General features: G+C 47.5%; 4 protein-coding genes and 1 non-coding gene across 7 annotated transcripts; 2 read left to right on the top strand and 3 right to left on the bottom strand.

The window, feature by feature from the left end:
- Window positions 1–2,239: 2,239 nt before the first annotated feature.
- LOC114794705 (tRNA (adenine(58)-N(1))-methyltransferase, mitochondrial-like) lies at window positions 2,240–9,699 on the bottom strand. Of its 2 annotated transcripts, none has more exons than XM_028987434.1 (8): window positions 8,748–9,699; window positions 7,869–7,971; window positions 7,593–7,783; window positions 6,980–7,071; window positions 5,552–5,742; window positions 5,120–5,194; window positions 4,991–5,021; window positions 2,240–2,863 (listed from the first exon to the last, which is right to left on the bottom strand). In XM_028987434.1, the coding sequence occupies exons 1-8, from the start codon at window positions 9,408–9,410 to the stop codon at window positions 2,725–2,727; spliced, it is 1,485 nt and encodes a 494-aa protein (XP_028843267.1). In that variant the 5' UTR covers window positions 9,411–9,699; the 3' UTR covers window positions 2,240–2,724. The 2 variants fall into 2 exon arrangements, with proteins under 2 accessions (XP_028843267.1, XP_028843277.1); XM_028987444.1 differs by having other exon boundaries at window positions 2,240–2,860.
- trnag-gcc (transfer RNA glycine (anticodon GCC)) lies at window positions 6,256–6,326 on the bottom strand. The gene has a single exon. It is a non-coding gene; the product is annotated as a tRNA-Gly (tRNA).
- A 355-nt stretch (window positions 9,700–10,054) lies between the features above and the next one.
- On the top strand, window positions 10,055–14,230 carry LOC114795213 (activator of 90 kDa heat shock protein ATPase homolog 1-like). Its single transcript, XM_028988157.1, has 9 exons — window positions 10,055–10,211; window positions 11,023–11,213; window positions 11,362–11,444; window positions 12,004–12,121; window positions 12,201–12,289; window positions 12,383–12,511; window positions 12,996–13,097; window positions 13,880–13,931; window positions 14,018–14,230. The coding sequence occupies exons 1-9, from the start codon at window positions 10,132–10,134 to the stop codon at window positions 14,188–14,190; spliced, it is 1,017 nt and encodes a 338-aa protein (XP_028843990.1). The 5' UTR covers window positions 10,055–10,131; the 3' UTR covers window positions 14,191–14,230.
- A 2,027-nt stretch (window positions 14,231–16,257) lies between these two features.
- LOC114794826 (dr1-associated corepressor-like) lies at window positions 16,258–18,027 on the bottom strand. Of its 2 annotated transcripts, XM_028987649.1 has the most exons (6): window positions 17,857–18,027; window positions 17,701–17,773; window positions 17,121–17,214; window positions 16,933–17,052; window positions 16,766–16,868; window positions 16,258–16,630 (listed from the first exon to the last, which is right to left on the bottom strand). In XM_028987649.1, exons 1-6 carry the CDS (start codon window positions 17,896–17,898, stop codon window positions 16,598–16,600), a joined length of 465 nt encoding a protein of 154 aa, XP_028843482.1. In that variant the 5' UTR covers window positions 17,899–18,027; the 3' UTR covers window positions 16,258–16,597. The 2 variants fall into 2 exon arrangements, with proteins under 2 accessions (XP_028843482.1, XP_028843473.1); XM_028987640.1 differs by having other exon boundaries at window positions 16,258–16,868.
- Window positions 18,028–18,590: 563 nt separating this feature from the next.
- Window positions 18,591–23,548, top strand: LOC114793572 (phospholipase B1, membrane-associated-like). The gene is made up of 15 exons (XM_028985523.1): window positions 18,591–18,986; window positions 19,084–19,148; window positions 19,226–19,316; window positions 19,594–19,652; window positions 19,732–19,799; window positions 19,881–19,924; window positions 20,013–20,133; window positions 20,389–20,440; window positions 20,523–20,603; window positions 21,559–21,624; window positions 21,731–21,963; window positions 22,074–22,173; window positions 22,260–22,355; window positions 22,433–22,504; window positions 23,426–23,548. The coding sequence occupies exons 1-15, from the start codon at window positions 18,929–18,931 to the stop codon at window positions 23,546–23,548; spliced, it is 1,329 nt and encodes a 442-aa protein (XP_028841356.1). The 5' UTR covers window positions 18,591–18,928.
- Window positions 23,549–23,708: the final 160 nt, after the last annotated feature.

Raw genomic sequence — 23,708 nt, 5'->3', positions numbered from 1 at the left:
GAGATCATTCCAAATGTGGAAGTTCCAAGTGTGGAAGAGCACAAAGCTGGAGATCATTCTGTCACACTGACTGAGTTAGCATAGCAGACCGGATGCTTTAAAAGGAGTGTGATGCTTGAAATCATTCTTCTTCGTCTGTTAACCATGGTTACCTGCAAGGAAACACGTGCATTCATCACTGCATTGAATAAAAAGTTCTCCATAGGCAAGGATATTGCTGCTACTAAGATTGCACCAAAATCAACCATTTATCGGACCGTCAAAAACCTCAAGGAGAGAAGTTCAAGTGTAGTGAAGTCCAGCAAGGGCCAGGACCGTCTCCTAAAGATGATTCAGCTGCGTGATCGGGGTGCCACCAGTGCAGAGCTTGCTCAGGAATGGCAGCAGGCAGGTGTGAGAGCATCTGCACCCACAGCGAGGCAAAGACTCTTGGAGGACGGCCTGGTGACAAGAAGGGCAGCAAAGAAGCCACTTCTACGTCCAGAAGTTGATTGACAGCATGTCAGGGCGAATTGCAGAGGTCTTAAAAAAAGGGACAATGCTGCAAATATTCACTCTTTGCATAAACTTGATGTTAAAAACCTTTGAAACTTAAAAAATGCTCGTAGTTATACTTCAATACACCACAGAAACAACTGACAAAACCTTCAGCCACGACCGAATATAGTATTTGAAGCGCATTATACGGTTTACTTAATTGTGTCTCGTATCCCGCAGGTCTCAGGTCAGGCCGCTTTTTCTGCCACCTTCCCACCCACCTAAATATTTCATTTTCTACTACATGACGCCTAGAGGGCCCCATAGTCACCCCCTGCGTAAAAATACCATAATTTGGTGCCGTTGGCCCAGGAAAAGCAGGCTGTTAGTAACAAGTGTTGGGAAGGTTACTTTTTAAAATGTATTCTATTACAGATATCAGAACACATGCCCCAAAATGTAGTTTGTAACATATTCCGTTAAGTTACTCAATGTGAGTAACATATTCTGAATACTTTGGATTACTTAATATATGTCATGTTTTTTATAACTACATGAATGTAGCAATCACAGATAATGAAAAGGCCCTGTTTTTCCCTAACCATTTCTTTATTTATAAAGCTGAAAAGTGGAAGAGAAACATAAAATATGCCATTGAAATGTATTTACTGTTATGGTCACCAACATATTCCAGTTAAAATTTGTTCAAATAAAAAGTAGCCTTGCACAAGAAAAAATTACCCTCTTTTTGATTAGGACCGTACCTTCCTCGTGGCGCAAAGCGGCCAATTACAATCACCTTACACACACTCAGTCCATGTGCACCGTAAGAGTAAAAAGTAATAGTGAATTAAATCATGTTTATTTACAATTTCAGGGGTAGCATGGATTTATGGGCGCTGAAACAGAGCGCAAACTTGAGGGACTCGATAGGCAGCATTTTCGACAGAACACCTGTGTTATGCGTGGACCACGCAGCGTGGAATTACCACAATTTGAGAGGAGATAAGAGAGGGGATAGCCTAACATATGAAACAAGAAAAGACCGCCGTGTAATCTGTTTTGTTTAAAAAAAGTAACTGTATTCTGATTATCACTCATTTAAACGGTAACTGTAACGAAATACAGTTACTCATATTTTGTATTCTAAATACGTAACACCGGTACATGTATTCCGTTACTCCCCAACACTGGTAATAGCCTAGTGGGTAACACACTCGCCTATGAACCAGAAGACCCAGGTTCAAATCCCACTTACTACCATCGTGTCCCTGAGAGGGACACTTAACCCTGAGTGTCTCCTGAGTGTCACTATTGTCTGTAAGTCGCTCTGGATAATGCTGTAAATGTAAAAGCGGCCGACCTGGCAACCCGCTTTCGCCGCGAATTGGGCGAGCCGGGCTAGCCGTGCTAGTTCCAGTCACGGATTTCAGTCAGGGGGTCTGACAGATTAATCTCGAGGTAAGACCAGGTGTGGATCAGATAAAAACCAAATGGCAAAATAAGACTGATTTCACATGCGGTACAGTTTTGGTTTCGTTAGTTTTTTCTTCCATAGTTACCGTATTCACATTTTCACCACTTGGAACAAAACTGACAAACACCTCAAAAACAGCAAACATTTATGAACCTGTTTTAAAAAAAATTAATAGACTAAAATGTCGTATTGTGATGTTAAAATCCCATCGCCAACGAACAGTGCCCTGGCAATAGATGGAAAAAGAACATAATGCAGATAAAAAAAATGATGTGTTGTGTCGAACATTTTAATTACGGAAGCTCGTCTGTCACATTAAAACCAAAACGAATTTTATCTTTTTTTTTGTCGCAACTTATTTTCTTGTAATCCTTCGCTGGAATAAAAAAAACGAAGACAGAGCTTAGAAGAAATAGCACCAGAATTATTTCTTTAATGTGACGGAAACCGGCTTCAGTATATAAAAAAAAAAAAATAATAATAATAATAAAGTAAAATAAAGAAAACTCTCCCCGCAGAATCGGCAAAAGGTGAAAGTTCATCTGGCATGAGGGAACAAAACGGGCGCCGGAGCCGCACGCCTCCTGCCGTCGTCGTCCGGATGAACTCCGCCGCCGCCCGCGCCCTGCAGGCGAAGCGGGGGCTCCGCATGAAGAGGGCCGGCCCGGGCGAGAGCCGCGGCGGCGGCCGGGCTCGGGAGGTCGCCCCCAGGGCCCGGCCGCCGTGGGCGACCACGCTCGTCGTGCAGCGCCAGGAGATGGCCGCCTACTTCAGGCTCTTCGGTGAGCGGGCGCGGCGCAGGGTGGGGTAAGGCTCGGCTCGGCTCCCTTCACGCCGGTCACTGTGGCTCCTTCTCTCCGTGCTTGCAGACGACGACCTGATCCAGGACTTTCTCTGGATGGACTGCTGCTGTAAAATCACGGACAAGGTGAATCCCGCCCACTTACTTTCATTGGTCAGACTGAACGTGTCCAGGTTAATTAAATTTGCGAAATATTTCAAACATTTTCATAACCATTTAGCCCTCCACTTATTTACATTTACACCATTTATCAGACACTTTCCCCCCCCTGGAGACACTCCCGGTTAAGTGTCTTGCTCAGGGACACGATGGTAGTAAGCCTGAACCTGGGTCTTCTGGTTCATAGGCTACCACCACCCAAGATCTGTCTTTTTCTACCAAATTATGAGTACAACATGTCAACTAAATACTAGATCTATGGGACTCTTTCAAGATTTAAATATCATTTTGTCTGTAAACACATTTCACTAGACTACCACCACCCAATTTCAATCATTATGTGTGACTCTGCTGCCCCTTATCCTGTGTTCATTTGTCAGTACACACCCTGTTTCTGTTTCTAGTGCACCTGTAGCTAAACACCTTTTAACGTGTAAGGTTTGTGCATCTAATAAAATGGCCAGTGGGCTTGTTTTACTATCGTTTTTTGTATTAATGTCACATCCAACATCCAACCAGGCCGGGGTTTCTCACTTTTTGTGTGTGTGTGTCTTGCTTAAGTACTTGCTGGCGATGACCTTCGTTTACTTCAAGCGAGCACATTTCAGCACGAGCGAACACAACAGGATGAACTTCTTCATCGCTCTGTGAGTGTCCGCCGAGTTTCATCACGTCCACCGGTGCCGTTCTCTTACAGAGCTAGAGCCATCTGCGGACACCCGGTCAAGTTCCCGGTGGTTTTGATTCCCTGCAGCTACCTGGCCAATACGATGGAGGAGGATGAGGAGGAGAGCAAGTATGAGATTTTCCCCTGGGCGCTGGGTAAGAGATGGAGGAAGCATTTCCCTGGCTTCCTGAAGCAAAGGGACGAGCTGTGGGCCCGAATTGAGTACAGGGCGGCGGTCAGTCGCCGCTGCTGTGAAGAGGTATCCGAATTTTGATGATCGACCTCAGCTAATATTCTAATTTTGATTCTTATTTCACTTTGTGTGTAAATAATTAAAACTATTCTGCTAAATTGATGTGCTAGAACAGCGTATTTAGATGTGACCTGTGTGTCCAGGTGATGGCCATCGTACCGTCCCACTTCATCTGGAAGCGCGACCGCGCGCCGCATCACAGTGGGGCACAGAGGCAGTACAGGGACAAAGCGGACGTGCAGCTGCCCCGCGGGCCCTCCGCCTCGCCAGAACGCTGCGACCTCTGTGCCAAGAGCGCCGGTCCGGACACATGCTCCTCCCTCTCGAGCTCCACGGGCTCCTTGCCGTTCCCATTCCCTCTGGAGACCACTCCGCCCAGGGTCCGCACCTCACAGAGGCCCGGCGGGAGGGCCAGGCTGTGCAACTGTCCAGCGGGTCCCGCAAGTGAGTGTTACAATAACTGGTTCAAATGTACCGATCACGTGAGCTTTTCGGCTGAAATTTTCTTTTTATGTTTTAATAGGAAGAGGTTTTGACTCTGATGCTGAATGTGACCGTTCCATGGACTGGATCAGTGAGGAGTAGTGGTAGAGCAGCCGCTACGGTATTCCAGTATTCTAGTTCACTTTTTGGGGAGATATTTATTTCTTGTTCCCAAACTTAATGTTATAATTATACTTCAATGAAATTATAATCACATTTCTCAATCACTATTCTTAATGTTTCTGAAGTGAACTTTAATTAATAAATACACACTGGAAATGTGTTCTATGCATTTACAGACAAAATGATATTTAAATCTTGAAAGAGTCCCATAGATCTAGTATTTAGTTGCCATGTTGTACTCATAATTTGGTAGAAAAGACAGATTTTTTTTCTGTCAGATTTTCTGTATTTTCTGTCTGACCAGATTACCTTCTCCTGCCTTGTCTTGAAAATTCAGTATAAGGAAATATACTGAAATCCTGCATAGTCTCCTTTTGCTTTAATGAGCATCACTGTATTTGGTGTAGATTAGAACAAGTACAACGCTTCAATATGTATTCTATTTAATAGCTTCTATAAAATGATCAAATGTCAGGGGCCATTTATATATTTTTATTATATAAAATGTTGTTCGACTGGATGTTGAAGCATCACTTCAGGAGGGTCTACCTGAAAACCTTTCGCAGTTTCACAAGAAAAGCTGAAAGCAAAATGTAACATAACGTTAACAGGAACACTACTGGCAAGTTTTCTAAAAAAAATAATAATAATTATTGCTCTTGGAAAAATGTCTCACACCTGTGTGACTCCCTTGCTCTGGGTGTGGTCGTGCAATATAGGGGACACTCCCAAAAGGCGGTGATGTTTGAATGTCTACAAATACACAAATCAAATCGGTATATTACACACACCTGGAGATGCACCACAAATCACGGGAAAACCAGCGTGGAACAAAAGTCCGAATGTACAACACAGGAAAAATAGATGAGAGAAGACGGACTGGCCGCACTGTAAACCTCTTTCACCAAATGTCCATCCCTTTACACTTTTATTTTTGTTTAGCTTATTTAATTTTAGTATTTAAAAAATTTACTAAATGCTGAAAGACAAATTATATTTTTATTATATGCTATAATAAAAAGCATATTGTTAGCATAAAAGCAGAAAATGTGCTGAATGTGAGTCAACGAATATTTACTGATGTAGTGGACGAATTATCAGTAATTATACCTTTATCGTCATCCATGGAGTCTTGCTCCTCATCTTCTACCACTGGTGCTCTTCTGGAGTTGAAACTGCCGTCTTTCCTGAACGAAGGCGCCAACAGCCAGTCCCTGTACTGCACCTCTACGATCCGATCGCACGCCACAGGAAGTGAGAGGCAGCGGAGACCTTCCAGCAGGTCGATAATCTGAGTCACGCTGTCCAGGGACACAGAGAGTCTTTTACTGATTCATACTACTGAGTTATGGGTTGTCCTTTATTGAGTTGCTGCTTCTCCTTTGTGTTCAGTTTTTTAGAAATGATGCTTCCTGTATTAGATTCTTCAAATTAGCTTCTGTAGAGTAATTAATGGATGATTTAGAGTCGCCAATCTGCCTATTCTGCATTCCTTGAGATGCTAGGTGGAAACCAGAGAACCCATAAGAAACCGTGCCAAAATGTTTAAAGTTTAAAGTGAAGTGATTGTCACATATGATACACAGCAGCACAGCACACGGTGCACACAGTGAAATTTGTCCTCTGCATTTAACCCATCACCCTGAGTGAGCAGTGGGCAGCCATGACAGGCGCCCGGGGAGCAGTGTGTGGGGGCGGTGCTTTGCTCAGTGGCACCTCAGTGGCACCTTGGCGGATCGGGATTCGAACCGGCAACCTTCTGATTACAGGGCCGCTTCCTTAACTGCTAGGCCACCACTGCCCCAGTGCTGAGCTGCATTGGCCGGGAATCGAACCCGGGCCTCCCGCGTGGCAGGCGAGAATTCTACCACTGAACCACCAATGCATCCCCAAAAAGGGGAGAGCATGTCATTAAAGGGCCCCTATTATGAAATTTGTTATGCTTTATTATGGGTCTCAGTGTTCCCCTAATACTGTCATATCTCAGAATTACAGCCACTTTTATCCAGATTCGGTGTCTGTAGCTTTAAATGCTAAAGAGGTGGAGAGAGGCGGGACGAGGAGAGCGGCCTATAGAAGTTGAGCGGGCATTCGCGGAAATTATGTCATCAACACCATTCACCAACCGCAATGTTTGGTGCGGATAGGAAGTCGTGTTGGCATTTTTCCATGAACCCACTGGTTCTTCAGAGTCTCACGTATACATTTGTGCTCATTTTTACATCCAATCACCGAGCAACTGCAATGCTTTGCACGTTTGGAAGCCATGACGGTTGGTGGAGATAATGTTTTAGGGGAGGGATGGAAAATTTTCTGGGCAGAAAAAGGATGTGAAATGGGAGGTAACCTTTCCCCTTATGACGTCATAAGGGGACAAATTCCAGATCCGACCATCTGAACTTTTTAAGCCGATATGCCATTTGTAGCCACTGTAGAACCATAGACAGGCTAGGGGAACTCATATTAATGTCTCACAAAGAAACATTTTCATGATAGGGCCCCTTTAAATCTTCATTCAGTAGCTAATGTTTAACTCACTTTGCCAAGTAGACAGCACACACAGCTCCAGGGTGAAGGTGTGGAATAACCGTGGGCAAGACGAGGTGTGGGTTCAGCATGTCCAGGGCCATCTGAAACACACATGGACGCACAAGCCAGATCTCAACTTAATATCTCATGTTTATTTGTTAGAATTACTGAACTGTACAAAAGTTTTAGGCAGTAGTGAAACTAATTAGAATTGTGTTTTTTTCTTCCCAACAGTAACTGTAAAACTACTACTTATTAAAATGTAAAAGTGGTAATAATATTGATGTGTAGAGGTGGTTCTAGAAGAACCTACAAGTGAAAGTCTACAGATGAAGAACAAAATTGTATTGCTGCTCAGAGAATCTCTTTCTCTACACGCATCATGTCGTTGTTTCATGACAGTAAGGAAATTCTGGCATAAATATTTTTGGAAATCAATATTTGATCATTTTTGACCGAGGGGGAGTTAATATGCTTAGTTAGAATCTATCGCAGAAGTCTTCTTCATATTAACTTATAGCTGCTTAAAAGGTAACATGTAAACTAATATGTTTGTCCTTCAATTCCACCGATAACAAATGCAGTCATGCTCTTGATTAGTCAAAGATCGTGGTTTCCTGACCGAATTGAAGCCCCACCCTGAGAGGAGAGGGGCAGCAGTCTGCAGGTCAGCGTGATGGAAATGGACGTTGTCGGGCCACTCCTCCCCACGCCGTAAGCTCCAGGAAGCGCGCCAGCGCTGGTAGTTCCGCACGGCCCGCCTGTGATGGTCCTCCCGCACCTCCACGCTCAACACTCGGCCCTTTGAGCCGACTGCAGGTTCATTGACAAATATTATTCAATTACGATGTTGGGTATGTTGGTGTCATGGTGGGCAAGCAAAGAAAACACCTCCAACCTGCTCTGGACAGGAAGAGGGTCATGGCACCGGTACCAGTACCCGACTCCAACACACAGTCACCCTCACAGGTGTCCATCATCATCAGCATGGCACTGCAGTCCTTCAAGGAAGAAAAAGGAAGACAATCAAAAGAATAACTCTTTAGAATATGATACAAAGTCATATCCACATTTTTATTAAAACCCTGACAATGGCAGTCTAAAAGTCTCGTTCAGTACAGTTGCAGGGCAGGTGGTCCTTAAAGGTCTGCTATTATGAAAAAATAGTTTCATATGAGTCTTGTTGGTCCCCTAATTCTGTATCTGGAGTCTCTTTCCAAAATTCAGCCATGGTGCAGAAATACGGCCACTTTGATCCAGTCCCACGATGAGATTTCCCAGGAGGCTCCGTTTCAGTGTGTGTAGCTTTAAATGCTAATGAGGAGGAGAGCGGCCAATAGAAGTTGAGCAGGAAATGACGCGGATGTCATCAACACCGTTCACCACGACAATGTTTGGCGCAGACAGGAAGTCTCAAGTGATGGAGCTAAAAAAAAAAATACATTTGTGCTCATTTTTTACATCCAATTACCGCAACTGCAATGCTTTGCATGTATGGAAGCCATGACGGTCGGTGGAAAGAATGTTTTAGGGGAGGGGTGGGAAATTCTCTGGGTGGAAAAGCATGAGAAACGGGAGAGAAAATTTCAGATCAGACCACCTGTGCTTCCACTCTCTGAAGGGCGAAGCAGATTGTGGAACGCGCATTAATGTTAAATAATCTCACAGTCACATTTTCATAATAGGGGACCTTTATCCAGAATAACCTACAAATAACCCTATAAACAATATCATGGTTGTCATTTCTGACCTTCTGATGTTGATTTGGAAAAGTTACCTTTGGATAAGCAATGGCCGGCCCCCTTCTCATGTACAGGGTGAATTCGTCCAGACTGGGTCTCCGCAGCAACATCGGGAGCCCGATGGAGGTGTGCAGAACTGATCCGGATGGACAACCTGCAATAGACTCGTGCGGAATGACGCCGCAGCTGCTCTGCAGACTCGACCCCTCGCTGAGCTGGAACATCTTCCGGAACTCGTGTCTTCTGCGCTGGTACTCGGCTAAGACGTGTTCCCCGAAGCACATCGGCCGCTCTCCAGGGAGAGGAGCCCCATACTCCCGGCTGCTCCCTTGTGTTCCCCTGTCATCCGGAGACTGCTCTTCGGCCCTTTCGGCAATCTCCTCCTGTTTCAGCTCCCTCAGCTGCCATATCTCTGGGCTCAGGCTCTCCTCAGGCAGGAGACGACTGACCCTCTCCAGGGGGGACAAGGGACGGCGCCTGCCAAACAGCGGCGCTATTTTCCTTCCGTCTTCAGTGGCAGGAGGATCTGGGGTGTCTGGGCAGCTGCCATTGTTACCGGAACCTTTAGAGTCACTTCCAAACGCCCTGAGGCTGCAGGTCTGTGTGGGTATCCTGAGATTGTCACTGTACAGGCAAGGGGACATCTGTCCCCATAAAACGTTCACGCACACACGACTATGCCTATGCATCGTAATCATAACCCTTTATTTCTCAGTGTCGTTAATACGTGGGAAAGTTTCCTCCTGACGTGATCCAGCTGCATGCCTTAACATACGAGACTATTAAATAAGGCCCCCATAACGAAATGTCGAAAATCTCGCCGTACGACGGTCAAAGAAACACCGGGGAGGTAGAACAGACGTCTCCAAATAAACATTTAAAGTTGTGGGACAACCGCTGCGACGGCAATAACATAGAGTAGAGCGTTGCGCCTAATGACTTACACAGTGCGCCGCCATGCTGAAAACCCACGTGTTGTGACGTCACAATCGTGCAGTACAAAACAATGGACCAAACAACGGAATAAACAAAATCATAAAGGATCAAATTAAAGCGTTAAAAGTAACAGCGTCCATTTAGTTTTTGATCAATTACATCTCAGAAATTTTGGATTAAAAATTAAGATTAGGAAAAATGTATTAAGTCATTATTTGGTGATTTTTTTTATTCTATATGACAGTATCTTAATTCTTTCTTCTTCATTTCTCCGTGCGTGAAGCTCGGCGGAACCCGCGTTTCGGTGCCGCCGGGTCCACTGCGGCACGGGGGCGCTGCTAGTCCGCCGCACCCGCTTCCGCTTCCAGTAATTTCTACGCCGAAGCCGGCCGTGTGGTGGGAGGGCGGTCGAGACGCTTCTAGAAGGAAAAAAAAAAAAGAAACGCGCCGCGGACGCGGGTACGAGGCTCGGCGACGAGGACCATGGCGAAGTGGGGAGAGGGAGACCCTCGCTGGATCGTGGAGGAGAGAGCGGACGCCACGAACGTCAACAACTGGCACTGGTGAGGGGGGCAGCGGGACGCCGGCTCCGGCCGGCCGGCTAGCGGAGTTAGCTTCCGCCGTGCGGGTCGTCGTCGTGCGCGTCTCCGCTTTAAAAATGCCCGTTCTTTGACGAGTTCGGGCGCCGTCGAGGCGGTCCAGCTTTGGATGGAAACGTGAACGTTTTTTTTCCCGGTCGTGATGTTAATAAGCTACGCAGCACCCACATGCCGCCTAACCGCAATAACTTGCTTAATATTTTTAGAACTAAACGACATTTCGGCCCCCGTTCCGTTTCCGCGGTGGCCAGATGCTGGTGAAGCGTCTGAAATAAAATCTCTCCGCCGTCGGTGAACGTTTGTGGGGACGGAACCCTGCCGGGGCTTTTCGTGCAGTTCCACCTACTGGCTGCAGGATGGCGCCACTGTCCCGCTCTCGCCTTATGAGGAGGTCGGCGATGTTAAAGTGATAAAAAGTGTAGCGATTGTCATCGTGATACACAGCACACGTTGACACAACGAAATGTGTCCTCTGCATTTAACCATCTCCCTTGGTGGGCAGCCATGACAGGCGCCCGGGGAGCAACGTGTGGGGCTGCTTCCTTAACCCCTTATATTGCATTTACCAGACACTCTTATCCAGGGACAGTGGACAGGGACACAATGGTAGTAAGTGGGATTTGAACCCGGGTCTTCTGGTTCATAGGCGAGTGTGTTACCCGCTAGGCTACCACCACCCATATTAGGACCAGGGAGAATAACACCATTAAGTTGGCTTTGGCAGGGCAGGTTTGCCGTGTGTTGGAATGTAAAATCCGTGGCTCCTGCCCGGCAGGACGGAGCGGGACGCGACGAACTGGTCGTCGGAGAAGCTGAAGGAGCTCCTCCTGGCCGTGAGGGTGGAGAACGAGGACGGGAAGTGTGAGGTCACGGAGGTGAGCACGGTGGAGGGCGAGGCGTCCATCAACAACCGCAAGGGGAAGCTCATCTTCTTCTACGAGTGGAACCTCAAGGCCAAGTGGAAAGGTAATTCGTCGCCACGCTGCGGACACCTGCTGTCCTTCCGTGGCGATTCTTTTCCGAGGTTTTTTTTTTTTTTTTTTTACTCTGTTTAGGTGTGGGACGAGTCGAGATGCCCTCTAAACCTTAAATTTGTCTCCCTTTCTCTCAATAGGGATTTCGAAGTCGGGGATAAAATACAAAGGGAGCGTCGAGGTGCCCAACCTTTCTGACGAGAACGACATGGACGAACTTGATGTAGGTTGCCGGATTTCGTTCTTCCTGCATGTTCGTACCGGGTTTCCTACCGGGTCTTTTAAAAAAACACCTGGAAAAGTGGTGGAATTTGAAAAAGAGAATTTCCGGGCCTTGAAAATCATATAAACTCACGGGAAAATAATCGAAATCTGGCCGAGGCGTGAACGCATGACGATGTACGTAGTTCCCGCAAGACTGCGTGAAGAGACGTTATTCTACGTTTGCTACGACGTTTAAAACCAGCGCAGGCCTGTGTCATCTCTGCCGTGAACCACTTCCATATTCCAGAACGTGTCAGACGCGTGTCTCCTTTTAAAAGGCGTAGATCAGCTGAACAAACACTGTCGTTTAAAGTTCAAGTTCCGTTTTCTGGCAAATTTGACATTTTTTGTGATATTTATTTATTTATTTATTTGTTGAAATTTGCCCAGGAATTTCAGCGTACTTGTGATCGTGAAAATTTGCCGTATGGTAGCTGAAAAGTCATGTGACCTCTTTCGTAGAGCTGTGTTAAGAACGCGGATTGTTGTGTAAGGTTTCTCGTTGTCCGGGGCAACAGATCGCCGTGTCGCTGTCCAAAGACGAGCCCGACACGCCGCTGATGGCGCTCATGAAGAAGGAGGGCGCCGAGACGATCCGCGCCGCGCTGGGCAGCTACGTGAGCCAGCTGAAAACGGGTGAGGCACCGCCGGCACGGCACGCGTGCGAGTGTGAACGCGCGAGGGGGGGGGTCTGACGCCGCTGTCTTCGCCGCAGAGTTCACTCAAGGCATGATCCTGCCCACGGCCAACGGGGTCAGCAAACAGCAGCCGGTCCAGGCCAACATAAAGGTGGAGAGGACACAGGTGCATCTCCGGCTTTCCACGTCCTGCCGGTAGGACGATTTTTACGCCGTTTTTATGCGTATGTGTGTGTGTATATATATATATATTTTCCAGATTGGGTCAAGCAGTTCAGCGCCCCCTCCCAGCAATACTGGCGTGAAGATCCCCACCTGTAAGTTTAGCATCAAGGACACCTTCCTCACATCACCAGAGGATCTCTACAGAGTCTTCGTCCACCAGGAGGTTGGTCCTACCTGCTGCCTCAAAATCCGGGTTCCCGCCAGTCAGGGTACTTCAGAGACGGGGAATTTCATCACTTGGCTGCAAAGTCAGTCAATATTCTTAATGGCACACAGTGGTGCAGCGGTTAAGGAAGCGGCCCCGTAATCAGAAGGTTGCCGGTTCGAATCCCGATCCGCCAAGCGTCCCCACACGCTGCTCCCCTTTAAAGTGTAAATTCAAAGACGTTTGGCTTGAAAATGGACCGAATCTAAGGACCGGCTCAGCCAAAATGAAATAAGATGCACATTGAGCTGCCAAAATTCAGCAAGAATGACGTAAATGCAGCACCAAATTCTAGAACATTTCTTTATATGGGAGGTCGTGGAAAAGCCAGGGAATTTCGGTTTGGAGCGGGAACCCTGCGAAATGTCCCTCTGTGTTTCTGCTGCTGTCTGACGCGCAGTGACTGGGCTAATCCTTCTCCTCCCCACCGCCATGCGGTCAGATGGTGCAGGCCTTCACGCACGCCGCTGCCGTGGTCGAAGCAGACAAAGGGGGGAAGTTTCGCCTGCTGAACGGCAACGTGCTTGGCGAGTTCGTGGAGCTGGTGAGAACTTGTGTTTACTATCTAGTTCTTCTGGGCAAATAAAAATTCACAAAGGATCCCATATTGAACGATGATGCATTTTTTTTTTTTCCCACCCTCGTGCTGGCCAAAAAAAAAAATGTGCAGAAAAATAATAAAAACAGACATGAGCCTTCACATCGAATCACTCTCGAACTCGATTCCGATTATCGATGCATCACAATGAATCCCATAAATCTTCTACGTGTTTTTTTTCCCCAAATCGTACACCTGTGCGGACGCTTTGATTTGCTACGATGAGCAGAAGAAAAAAAAAGCTCGGACCGTTCTTCTGCTCATTGGAGAAAATCTCAAGCCGCTTTCAGACTGAACAGCGACAAGCCCGCGCGTTTTTCTAAACTGCCGGTAAGGCGATGGCGTCGCGTTGTAGATCTCCGGACGCTCTGAGATTAATATCAGCTTTTCGAAGTGGCAGAAAGAAAACTCGCCTGCTTCGGCTCTGTTTTCCGCGCGAAAATACGTCGCGGCGCAAGAACGAGGCCGCCGGTGCCACTCTACTCTGTAGATGGGGCCGCCACAGTCACTACCGGCACGACTTTTTAACAAGAATTTTCACGCCGCCGCCAGAAGCGTACGGTCCGTTCTGCTTTTCCAGCGGAAGTGACGCAGGAACAGCGGGGGATCCGTATCGCCGCCGCGATGGCCCTGACTTTTATCACCCAGCCCGACTACCCAGTTACTTGAGTGATGAAAAATGACGATTTTTGCGGGGTCAAAAATTGGTTTTATTTTGTCTTCGTCAGGTTCCTGAGCAAAAGATCGTAATGAAGTGGAGGTACAACACCTGGCCCTGCGGTGAGACTCTTTTTCTAGGCATTTCGAGACGCGTTGTGAATCCGTCCCTTTTAGAGAGCGACCGGTTTCTCTCCCCTGCACCGCAGAGCACTACGCCACCATCGCGCTGACTTTCACGGACCGGGGGAACGAGACGGAGCTGGGCGTGGAGTGCCGGGGCGTCCCGCAGAGCGACGAGGACCAAACGCGGGAGGGCTGGCAGAGATACTACTTCCAGGCTATCAAACAGACGTTCGGATACGGCGCCCGACTCTACTGAACACCTCACGCTGTTTGGCTTGTAAAAATATCTACATTTTAGGGTTTTTTTTTTTTTTTTTTTCTTCTTCTTCTCCTGAGGGGTGGGGGGGGGGGGGGTCACGTACAGAAAGCGAACATCAGAACGCAACCCTGTCATCCAACAGCCAGCACAGAATCTTCTGCACATAAACTTTATTTGCCCGTGGGTCCTCGTGTACAAAAGAAATATACTGTCTGAACTGTAGAACATGAGTAAAACGAGAGAAAAGAAAAGGAAGAGGAGGAAGGGGAGCGGGAGTGTCACGACTGCATCGGTGTGTGTGTGTGTATGGAATAAATTATGTACTCCGTTTAGTTCCGTAGTTTAGCAGCATGTCTGCGCTCGGTCGGTAGGTGCAGGAACGGACTGTGCCTTTCGGATGTGAGAGTTGTGGGAGGTTCGAGTCCTCTCACTGGGTTTTTAAATTTTTCCCAAAATGAAAGAATTCTACGATACAAAGCCACTGTTCATATTTAAAAACCAAGAGCGCTGCTGAAAAGGGTTTTTGTGTGTGTGTGTGTGGTTATTTTTTCTTCACTTGGACATTACACATTGAGATGATTGTTGGGGGGGGTATTATTCATTCGGTCCTCAAATGTCATTTGAAATAAACCCATTTCATGTATGTTGAACAGTTTTAATTAATTTATTTTGCGCGCCATGCTTTCGTAGCCACGTCAGAGCCTCCGTTTCTTAAAATAAATTGATCCTTGCGTGTACAGCAGTGTGCAGTATTTTTTTATTTTTTTTTATTGCTCACGGCCGGCAGCGTTGACGCAGGAAACGTGGCGCGAAATGCTTACAGAATCGACATACCACCACCAACAACTATTTCTTATATAGCCCATAATCACATACAGTGTGTCTCAATGGCCCTACAGTTGACACCCCCACACTGTACCCTTCTGCACACAAGGAAGGGAGGGGACCTCGGGAAGGAGTGGTACAGAGAGGGACACCCTTTCAGGGTAGAGTGAGCCTGCAGTTGGTGTCAGTGCAGGGTTGGTGATGATTTGTCCAAGAAGAGGAAAAAGTCCTACAGTTGTAGAGGTGGAGAAGTCCACAGTGTAGTAAAGAGCATCTGTCCATGTTTGGAGGCCCTGGACAGTGCCGAGTAGGTTTTAGTCCAGTGTCATGGTGTACATTACATGTCCATTATGATGCTACTGGTCCATTTGAAGATGCCTGAAGCTGTAGTTGTTACGGTGGTGGCGGCCGTGTTGACTCTCTGGTTCAATTCATGCCAAGTTGCCAGAGACCAGGATTTATCTGCTGGTCTCCTGGTGGTCTGTGTGCTTGATTCAGCAGCGGCAGACAGTGGCATTGTAAGACTGGTACTGAAATTCGTGGTTATAGTGGTATATTGGTGCTACAGTGGCCCGGTACCCTAACCAGGACAGCCTAACTAAGGTGAATTGAACACCGCCTATACTTGACTAGGTGACTGTGTAATAAAGTGGAATTAATAATTGACAACGTGTCTGGGACTTTAACAGAAGTTCAGAGAGAACAGATGTGTTTTCAGTTTAGATTTAAACACTGAGTCTGAGTCCCGGACACTGACAGGCAAGCCGTTCCACAACCGCGGGGCTCTATAGGAGAAGGACCTGCTCCCAGCTGTGACCTCCTGTACTTTATGTACCACTAGTGACCCCGCACCTGTTGATCGCAGGGGGCGTGGCGGGTCGTAAATAACTAGGAGTTCACTCAGATAAGGTGGAGAGAGACCATGTCGAGCTTTATAGGTCAAAAGTAGGATTTTGTACACAATCCTAAATTTGATGGGTAGCCAGTGCAGTGATCGTAAGACCGGGGTGATGAGGTCAAATTCCCTAGTTCTAGTTAGAACTCTACCAATACACCAACAAGTGGACAAGTTCATATAAGAACGGCAGAATGCAGTAGTCCTTGCATCGGTGACCATTTATGACACTCAGGTGACAAGACTTAAAGGGCCTCAGTAAAAAAAAAAAATATATATATATATATATATATATGAGAAAAAAACTAAACTTTTTGCACTATACCAGAATAACGTAAGGAAAAAACGCATATAGTCATTTATCAATATCAGGGATTAAAATATAATGCATACTACATGCAAATCATGATCTCTTAACATTTTTTTATATATATCTTAATATTTGCACATTAGTTTTTCAAACTTATTGTCGGATAATTCTCCATTTTCTGTGATATCCAGTGTGCGTTCATCTCACACGTGAAACGGAACTAAATTAAGGAGGAATGACGAGGCCTTTTTGGAATGTAAAGGAAAAGGATGCAGGGGAACTGGCGGAACGTCTCGCTCCCAGCGAAGCCGGTGGGGAGAGTGTGTGTTGGCGGGGGTTCGGCAAACCTACACGGAGGTCAGCAGCCCGGCCACTCACGCGTCCAGGCAGATGAACAGCTCCGGTTCCTGGAAGAGACCTGAATGTGAACGTGCACGTTTAAAGCAGGTGAACGGCAGGATGACGTGTGTTTGGGTGCTCGGGAAGGTCACGCCGGGGTCAGGCACGGTCGTCCGGACGCGAGTGGGCGTGGCCACACGTACGCTGGAGGAGTGGCCGTCGTCCGCGGGCTGACTGGCGGGCCTCTTCGGCCGCTCATCGGCCTCGGGCGGCCTCGTCTTCGCGGGGACGTCCTGCCACCTCTTCCTGGAAGGAGGGAAGGAGAGTGAAGGTGCGGCGCGCCTTTACCCGCGCTAGCTGGGCTCCTCACCTGTGTCCCGAGGTCCCTGCCCACTTGCCCTTGGTCCGGCCCTGCCTGGCCGTGGAGGCTGCGTGTTCAGCAAGGTCCCTCAGGAAGTCGAAGAGCTTCTCCGATTCGATGCACTGCTTGCTGTGTGGGATTTTACACATCGTTTTCTTTTACAGCTTACGGTCAAGAGCGAAGGTCCTGGTACTCACACGTGGCTGCTGGACATGATCCTGCTGTGCTTGGACTGGGTGATCAGGCTACTTTTGGTAAGCAGGGACCTGAGGAACATCTCCAGGGCCCGAGCTGGAGACCAGGAGTTAGGGGGGGGGGGGAGTAGCCTAGTGGGTAAGACACTCCTGCTGTACAATAAATTCCTATTAATGGCATATTGATAATTGTCATGCACAGAATATAATGTCTGAGGGCAACGGTGTAAAAATGCTTACATAAACTTTAGAGACTGACCACTGACATTCAAGTACAACTTAATGTCAATCAGAATGACCCATCATTCTTATAGATTTGTTATAGATTTGAATTAGTTAATTAATTTTTGTTTCATTATTATGTACAGTAGTCCATGTAAACACACAGTATACATTTCTTTTCCTAGACTATTTACAGTGCTAAGGCTATGAACCAGAAGACCCAGGTTCAAACCCCACTTACTACCATCGTGTCCCTGAGCAAGACACTTAACCCTGAGTGTCTCCAGGGGGGGGGCTGTCCCTGTAACTACTGATTGTATGTAAGTCGTCCGATAAATGCTGCAAATGTAAAAAAGGATACAAATGATCACGGGCACGGCGGTGGCGATCCTCCCCACCTCGGTGTCCTTCTGCATGATCTTCTTGATGCGACCCTGCCCGGTGCACAGGGACACGGCGGCGTGGGACGAGGCGCCGGAAGGAGGAAAGAGCGAGCGGAGCCCGGCGGGCTACTTACAGGAGGGAAGCGCACGTTGTACTTCTTCTTCTGCCCAGGCATCCCGACCACTCCCGGCCCCGCCGGCCGTCACATTTTCCAGTGTTTTGACGGTCCGCCATCGCTCCGGCTCCATTTGTTTACCTCTCACAGGAAGTCGCCCGGCGAGGAAAAGCAGGGGGGGAGAGGGGGCGTTCCCTCCGCGGTGGGCGCGGCCGTGACGTCAGCAACGTGGGCGGTCACGTCACGTTAATTACGTGCGTTTCGATTTTTTTTTTTTTATTATGCCCGTTGAATTCAAAAGCGTCGCCTGCATGTAACAACAACAAAAAACGCGTCTTTAATTATTATCAGCTTTTTAAATTGCTTTTAAAATGTTGAATTCTGGGCGGATGTGATTACGAACTGGCTGGGATTAATAAATAGAAAATCTTCGAATTCTGATGCTCTGTAGCTTTTGCTGATGCGTTGCTGGGCAACCGTAGTCCAAGCTGCTTTGCTTGGGATGGACGATAATAATATTAATTCTGACCAAAATCAAAAATAATATAATAACAATTGTTTCTGTTTTCTTTTTTATCATTAAAGTTAATTGAAGTGAAGTGATTGTCACTTGTGATACACAGCAGCACAGCATGTGTCCTCTGCATTTAACCATCACCCTGAGTGAGCAGTGGGCAGCCATGACAGGCGCCCAGGGAGGAGCCTGTGATGACCTTCTGATTACGGGGCTGCTTCCTTAACCGCTAGGCCACCACTGCCCCCCTGTTTTAATTATTTTCTTGGATGGCTTGTTACTTGTTTTTACTTAATTTTATTTTTAAAAAGTGAGTCCTTGTGAAATGTTATTATTTTGAATAATAATTAAATCCATACAGGTGACATAAACTAAATGCCTTCTCAGCTATCAATAACCTCCGGTCTATGTAAAATTGTGTTCTGCCTTATCTTATCTTACGCCTATGTTGGCAGTGATTGCAAAGCAGACTTTGCAGTTATGGCAGCGAGATAAGCAGGAGATGAATAAAGCTGCTCTCTGTGCCACAAACAACATTCTCCTGCAGAGAGGCATCTCCGGGTTCCTTCGCGAGTCATGAAGAGTGTCGTGGTCCTTCTGCTTCTGCACGCTGTGGCTTTCAAGGGCGTCAAGGGTGAGTGCAAAAAAAATCGAAAGGCAGACGTTGCATACGATGTCGCATTTTATTTCCAACAAAGGTTACTTTAAAGCAACAAAACAATGTCCTCTAGGCCACAACTGGTTTCAGGAGTATGAAGAAGCTGTGAAGCACCTCAGTGAAGTGGATCTGAGAAGGGTACTCATGCAAAATGTCTGTTAATCTGAGTGTGTTGGTCATTTCAGTCTTATTTAAAACCGGTCTACCTCTTACAGGAGTATCCGGAAAAGATCCGACCCCAGACCTTCAAACACCCGCCTTTCAAGTGTCCGGACATGAGCCCGTCACCTACGGTCCCCACTTCAGGTGTGGCATCTCATTTACATTTATGGCCTTTATCAGACGCCCTTACCCAGAGCGACTTACAATCAGTAGTTACAGGGACAGTCCCCCCCTGGAGACGCTCAGGGTTAAGTGTCTTGCTCAGGGACACAATGGTAGTAAGTGGGATTTGAACCTGGCTCTTCTGGTTCATAGGCGAGTGTGTTACCCGCTAGGCCACTACCACCCTCAGCGAAGAGACGAGGGTGAGCAGCAGTGGACGTTGTTGCCAGCGTGAACTCACGACATGTTTCCGTTCTAGTTGAATTTGTTAAAGCTGCCGACATCAAAGTCATCGCGGCCCTGGGCGATTCGCTAACCGTGAGTAGCACCAGACGGGCTCCCGTTACTAGCGAAAGACTCTTTGGGGATGATCACATGTCCAGGCCTCTCTCCACAGACTGCTATTGGCGCCAACGGGTCTACACTTCTCGGCATTCCCATAGAGTACCGCCACGTTTCATGGAGGTATAAATAATTTCACTTTCAGTTGTAAAATGTGCAGAACAACGTGGGACCTTTCCGTTTTGTTTGCATTGCTCCCCGCAGTATTGGGGGACACGGAACTTATCAAGACGTGATCACCCTTGCCAGTGAGTTTTCAGTTGCACTAAATACTGAAACTGCATTGCTGCGTGCTGCAAACAGAGAAGCGATTCGCCTCCCCTCTCCGTTCCTCAGACATCGTGAAACTCTTCAACCCCGACGTCCTCTTTCCGGCTCCTAAATGGACCTTGAACGACCACCCGGTGACCGTGAACGACACCGGTTTCAACCTGGCCGTCACTGGACACAACACGCTGTAAGGCCCGTACGATGCGTTTCGGACATGGAAACCGCACATCAGCACTGCGTTATCCGCCGCGTACAATAAACTGAGTGAAGAACACCACGTCTATCAACGTTGCGATAATCGGATGCGTCATTTATTAATTTCTCACACGTGCTTGGCGTGCAGAGTGCTTGCTGGAACTTTACCGGTCAACCCGTTGACCTCAGGTGACATTCTAGTTTTTTTTTTTTTTGCTTTTTATTTTATTGTTTCTCTCCTCCACAGAAACATTTCCGAACAGACAAGACACATGATCGACACGTTCAAAACCTTCCCCGTAAGACCAGCTCTTTCTTTTTTTTTTTTTTTTTCGGGCCGGCACTCTCACTGGTGGATCTGTGGCGCCTTTTTCGTTCCAGGGCCTGGATTTCGAAGAGGACTGGAAACTTGTCACCGTCTTGATCGGAATGAACGACATCTGTGACTACTGCAAGAACAAGGTATACTATACGAATGTCGTAACTGTAAACCTGAGGAGAATAGAGTAAAAAACTCTCTCTCTACACACAAAAGCACTGTATTCAAACCACTCCAACTTGATGTTACCTGGCAGAAAGAGGCGTGGCACAATAGAGGTTAAAAGGATGAACAGTTTCTAATTTATTAAAAAAAAGGTACCAATGTTACAGAGGAAACCAAAATGAAAAGAAAGAGTAAAGGGAGAGAAAGAGAGAGAAAAGCCATGAGAAAAATAGGTCAAACAGGAAAGACTCAGTTAGTGATGGGAAAATTTCCCTCAGCTCCCGATGGAAAAGAAAATCGAAGTGAGCAATCCTTTATACACCTGACCTACAGGAAGCTGTCACAGACCAATCAGAACTTGTTGTTCCTGACGTCACGCCACCGGTGTCTCCCGTCGGGGGAAGACAAAGAGAGAAGGCGGTCCCGACGGCCGGCGCCTCGCACTTTTGGCTCGGGGGAGGGCCGCCAAACGCTGCAATGACGTCCGACAAAGACATGCAAAACAAAAGCGCAGAAACGCCATGGCCCCATCTTACATAACTGACCCTGAAACCAAGCCAAATCGTGCCATGTGCTCCCGCGCGCGGTTCTTCTCCCGGACCGGGCCGGGCCGCGGCCGCGCCTCCTCTGTTCCGGCGGGGTGAAGGCTGGCGCTTGGCAGAAACGTTGCTGTCCGGTACCATGCCGATCCAGGAGGAGAAGGTTGCTGGCCCAGTCCCAGTAAATCTGCCCAGAAGAACCAGCCGGAAAACCGCTCCCCTGCACAGACCAGCCACCACACGTTTCCACGCGAAGGAGGCCAATGAAAAGCAGCCTCGATTTTAGTCTCGGAGCACATGGCAAGGCTTGCCTTCGTTTTCCGAACCTACGTCAAAAAAACAAAAACAAAAGTGGCCCGCTGTTTATAACGTGATTCGTTTTTTGACCCTTCAGACGCTCTTCTCGGCAGACAACTTCATCAGCTATCTCACGGAGTCGCTTGAAATGATGATGAACGAGGTACCTTCCTCTCACCATGACAGTGTGCATTGCCAAATTTCTGCACATCATGCTGTTTAGGTGTTGATGGTGCTGACCTGTCCTCTGATCTCCCTCGTTCCGTCAGGTCCCCAGGCTCATAGTGAACGTGGTGCAGATCCTCCAGATGAGGACTCTGAGAGAGGTCAGCATGCCGACCTTGGCCTGCGTGTTACAAAAGTACGTCCCCCTCCACACACGACAGTTCCGAAATTGCGCCCGCTCGCTTGCTCGCTCATTCATTCACACTCCACCGCGTGCAGAAAGTTCTGCTCCTGCCTGGTGCTGCCGGATGAGAACTCCACAGAACTGGAGGAACTTGTAGAACTCAACTTGGAGTTCCAGGTGGGTGCCGGCCAGCACGAGCCTGCCGCGCGGCCCGTTGCCGCAGGCCCGCGATAAAGTTCTCCGTGTGCTCTGATACGCTAGAGGAGGCTGGAAGAGCTGATCCGCAGCGGCCGCTTCGTCAAGGACGACTTCGCGGTGCTTCTGCAGCCGTACCTGACGCACGCGCAGCCTCCGAGACTTCCCGTGAGTCCGCTAGGGCAGGAAAGGTGATGTCACGTGAACAGCGTCACACTTTCTCTGGCCTCTTATTGCTTGTTTGTTCCACTCAGGACGGTGAAGTCGACACAAGCTACTTCACACCCGACTGTTTCCATTTCACCGTTAAAGGCCACGAGGAGCTGGCCAAGGGCTTGTGGAACAACATGGTGAGCGCCCAGGCCAATTTCAGTGTGTTTTATCGTGCAGAACCATTCACCCGTTTTTCCCACGTTGTTCTGTGTAGTTTCAGCCAGAAGGTCAAAAGGAAATGATAACGTCCTTCTCAGAACCTGTAAAGCTCATATGCCCATCTGAGGTACGTCACATCTCAAAAAAAACAAAAAAAACTGACAAACTCATCAACTATACACTTCCAGCCTTTTGCACATCTCTGCTCTTTTTGCACGTTTGCCTTGTCTTGTGTGTCCAGTTTGATATATCCAACATATCCACTTACAAGCATCGTACATGATGTTGTCCAGTTATGTCCTGTTCTACTTTTCTCCTGTAGAGAGAACCTGTACAGTACCTAAGCTTTAGTTAGTATAGTTTAGTGTGTATATACAGTACAGGCCAAAAGTTTGGACACACCTTCTCATTCAATGTGTTTTCTTTATTTTCATGACCATTTACGTTGGTAGATTCTCACTGAAGGCATCAAAACTATGAATGAACACATGTGGAGTTACGTACTTAACAAAAAAAGGTGAAATAACTGAAAACATGTTTAATATTCTAGTTTCTTTGCTTTGAATACTGCTTTGCACACTCTTGGCATTCTCTCGATGAGCTTCAAGAGGTCTTCATCTGAGATGGTTTTACAACAGTCTTGAAGGAGTTCCCAGAGGTGTTTAGCACTTGTTGACCCCTTTGCCTTCACTCTGCGCTCCAACTCACCCCAAACCATCTCGACCATCTGTGGAGGTCAGTTCTCCGCTTTTTGTTAAGGATGTAACTCCACATGTGTTCATTCATAGGTTTGATGCCTTCAGTGAGAATCTACCAACGTAAATGGTCATGAAAATAAAGAAAACACACTGAATGAGAAGGTGTGTCCTGTACTGATTTATGATTGCACGGGGGGGGTCTGTATGAAACATTATTTCAATAAACGGTATACTGTGTATAGTATTGTACTGACAATAAACCAATCTTGAATAACAGCGGCCTATGTTTCGGAGCCATGCATATGAATCCGTTTCACCCAGACATGCTCTTCTTCTGCTCTCTGTTCTAGGAGCATCCTTACATATACGTAAAGTCCGCGTCCTGCACGGTCCCAGCAGGCAGAGCGCTGTGGACCATTGTGGCCGTCTCCAACGTGCTCCGTCTGATCAGCGACCGACACGCCGCCGAATGAGGGGCCGCGGACTCCACCGGCCGCCGGCAGGGGGCGCCCTCCGTTCACTTTCCCAGCGGCGGCGCCGCCGTCGTCATGTGCCCAAAATTTCCGGCGACGTGCTGTGAAAACGGTTTCATTCAAGTTCGCGACATCTGATGCGCCGAGTGTGAAAATATCA

This window comes from Denticeps clupeoides, chromosome 1, assembly GCF_900700375.1.
Source record: "Denticeps clupeoides chromosome 1, fDenClu1.1, whole genome shotgun sequence".
Taxonomy (NCBI): domain Eukaryota; kingdom Metazoa; phylum Chordata; class Actinopteri; order Clupeiformes; family Denticipitidae; genus Denticeps; species Denticeps clupeoides.
This window is presented reverse-complemented; position numbering and strand designations above follow the sequence as displayed.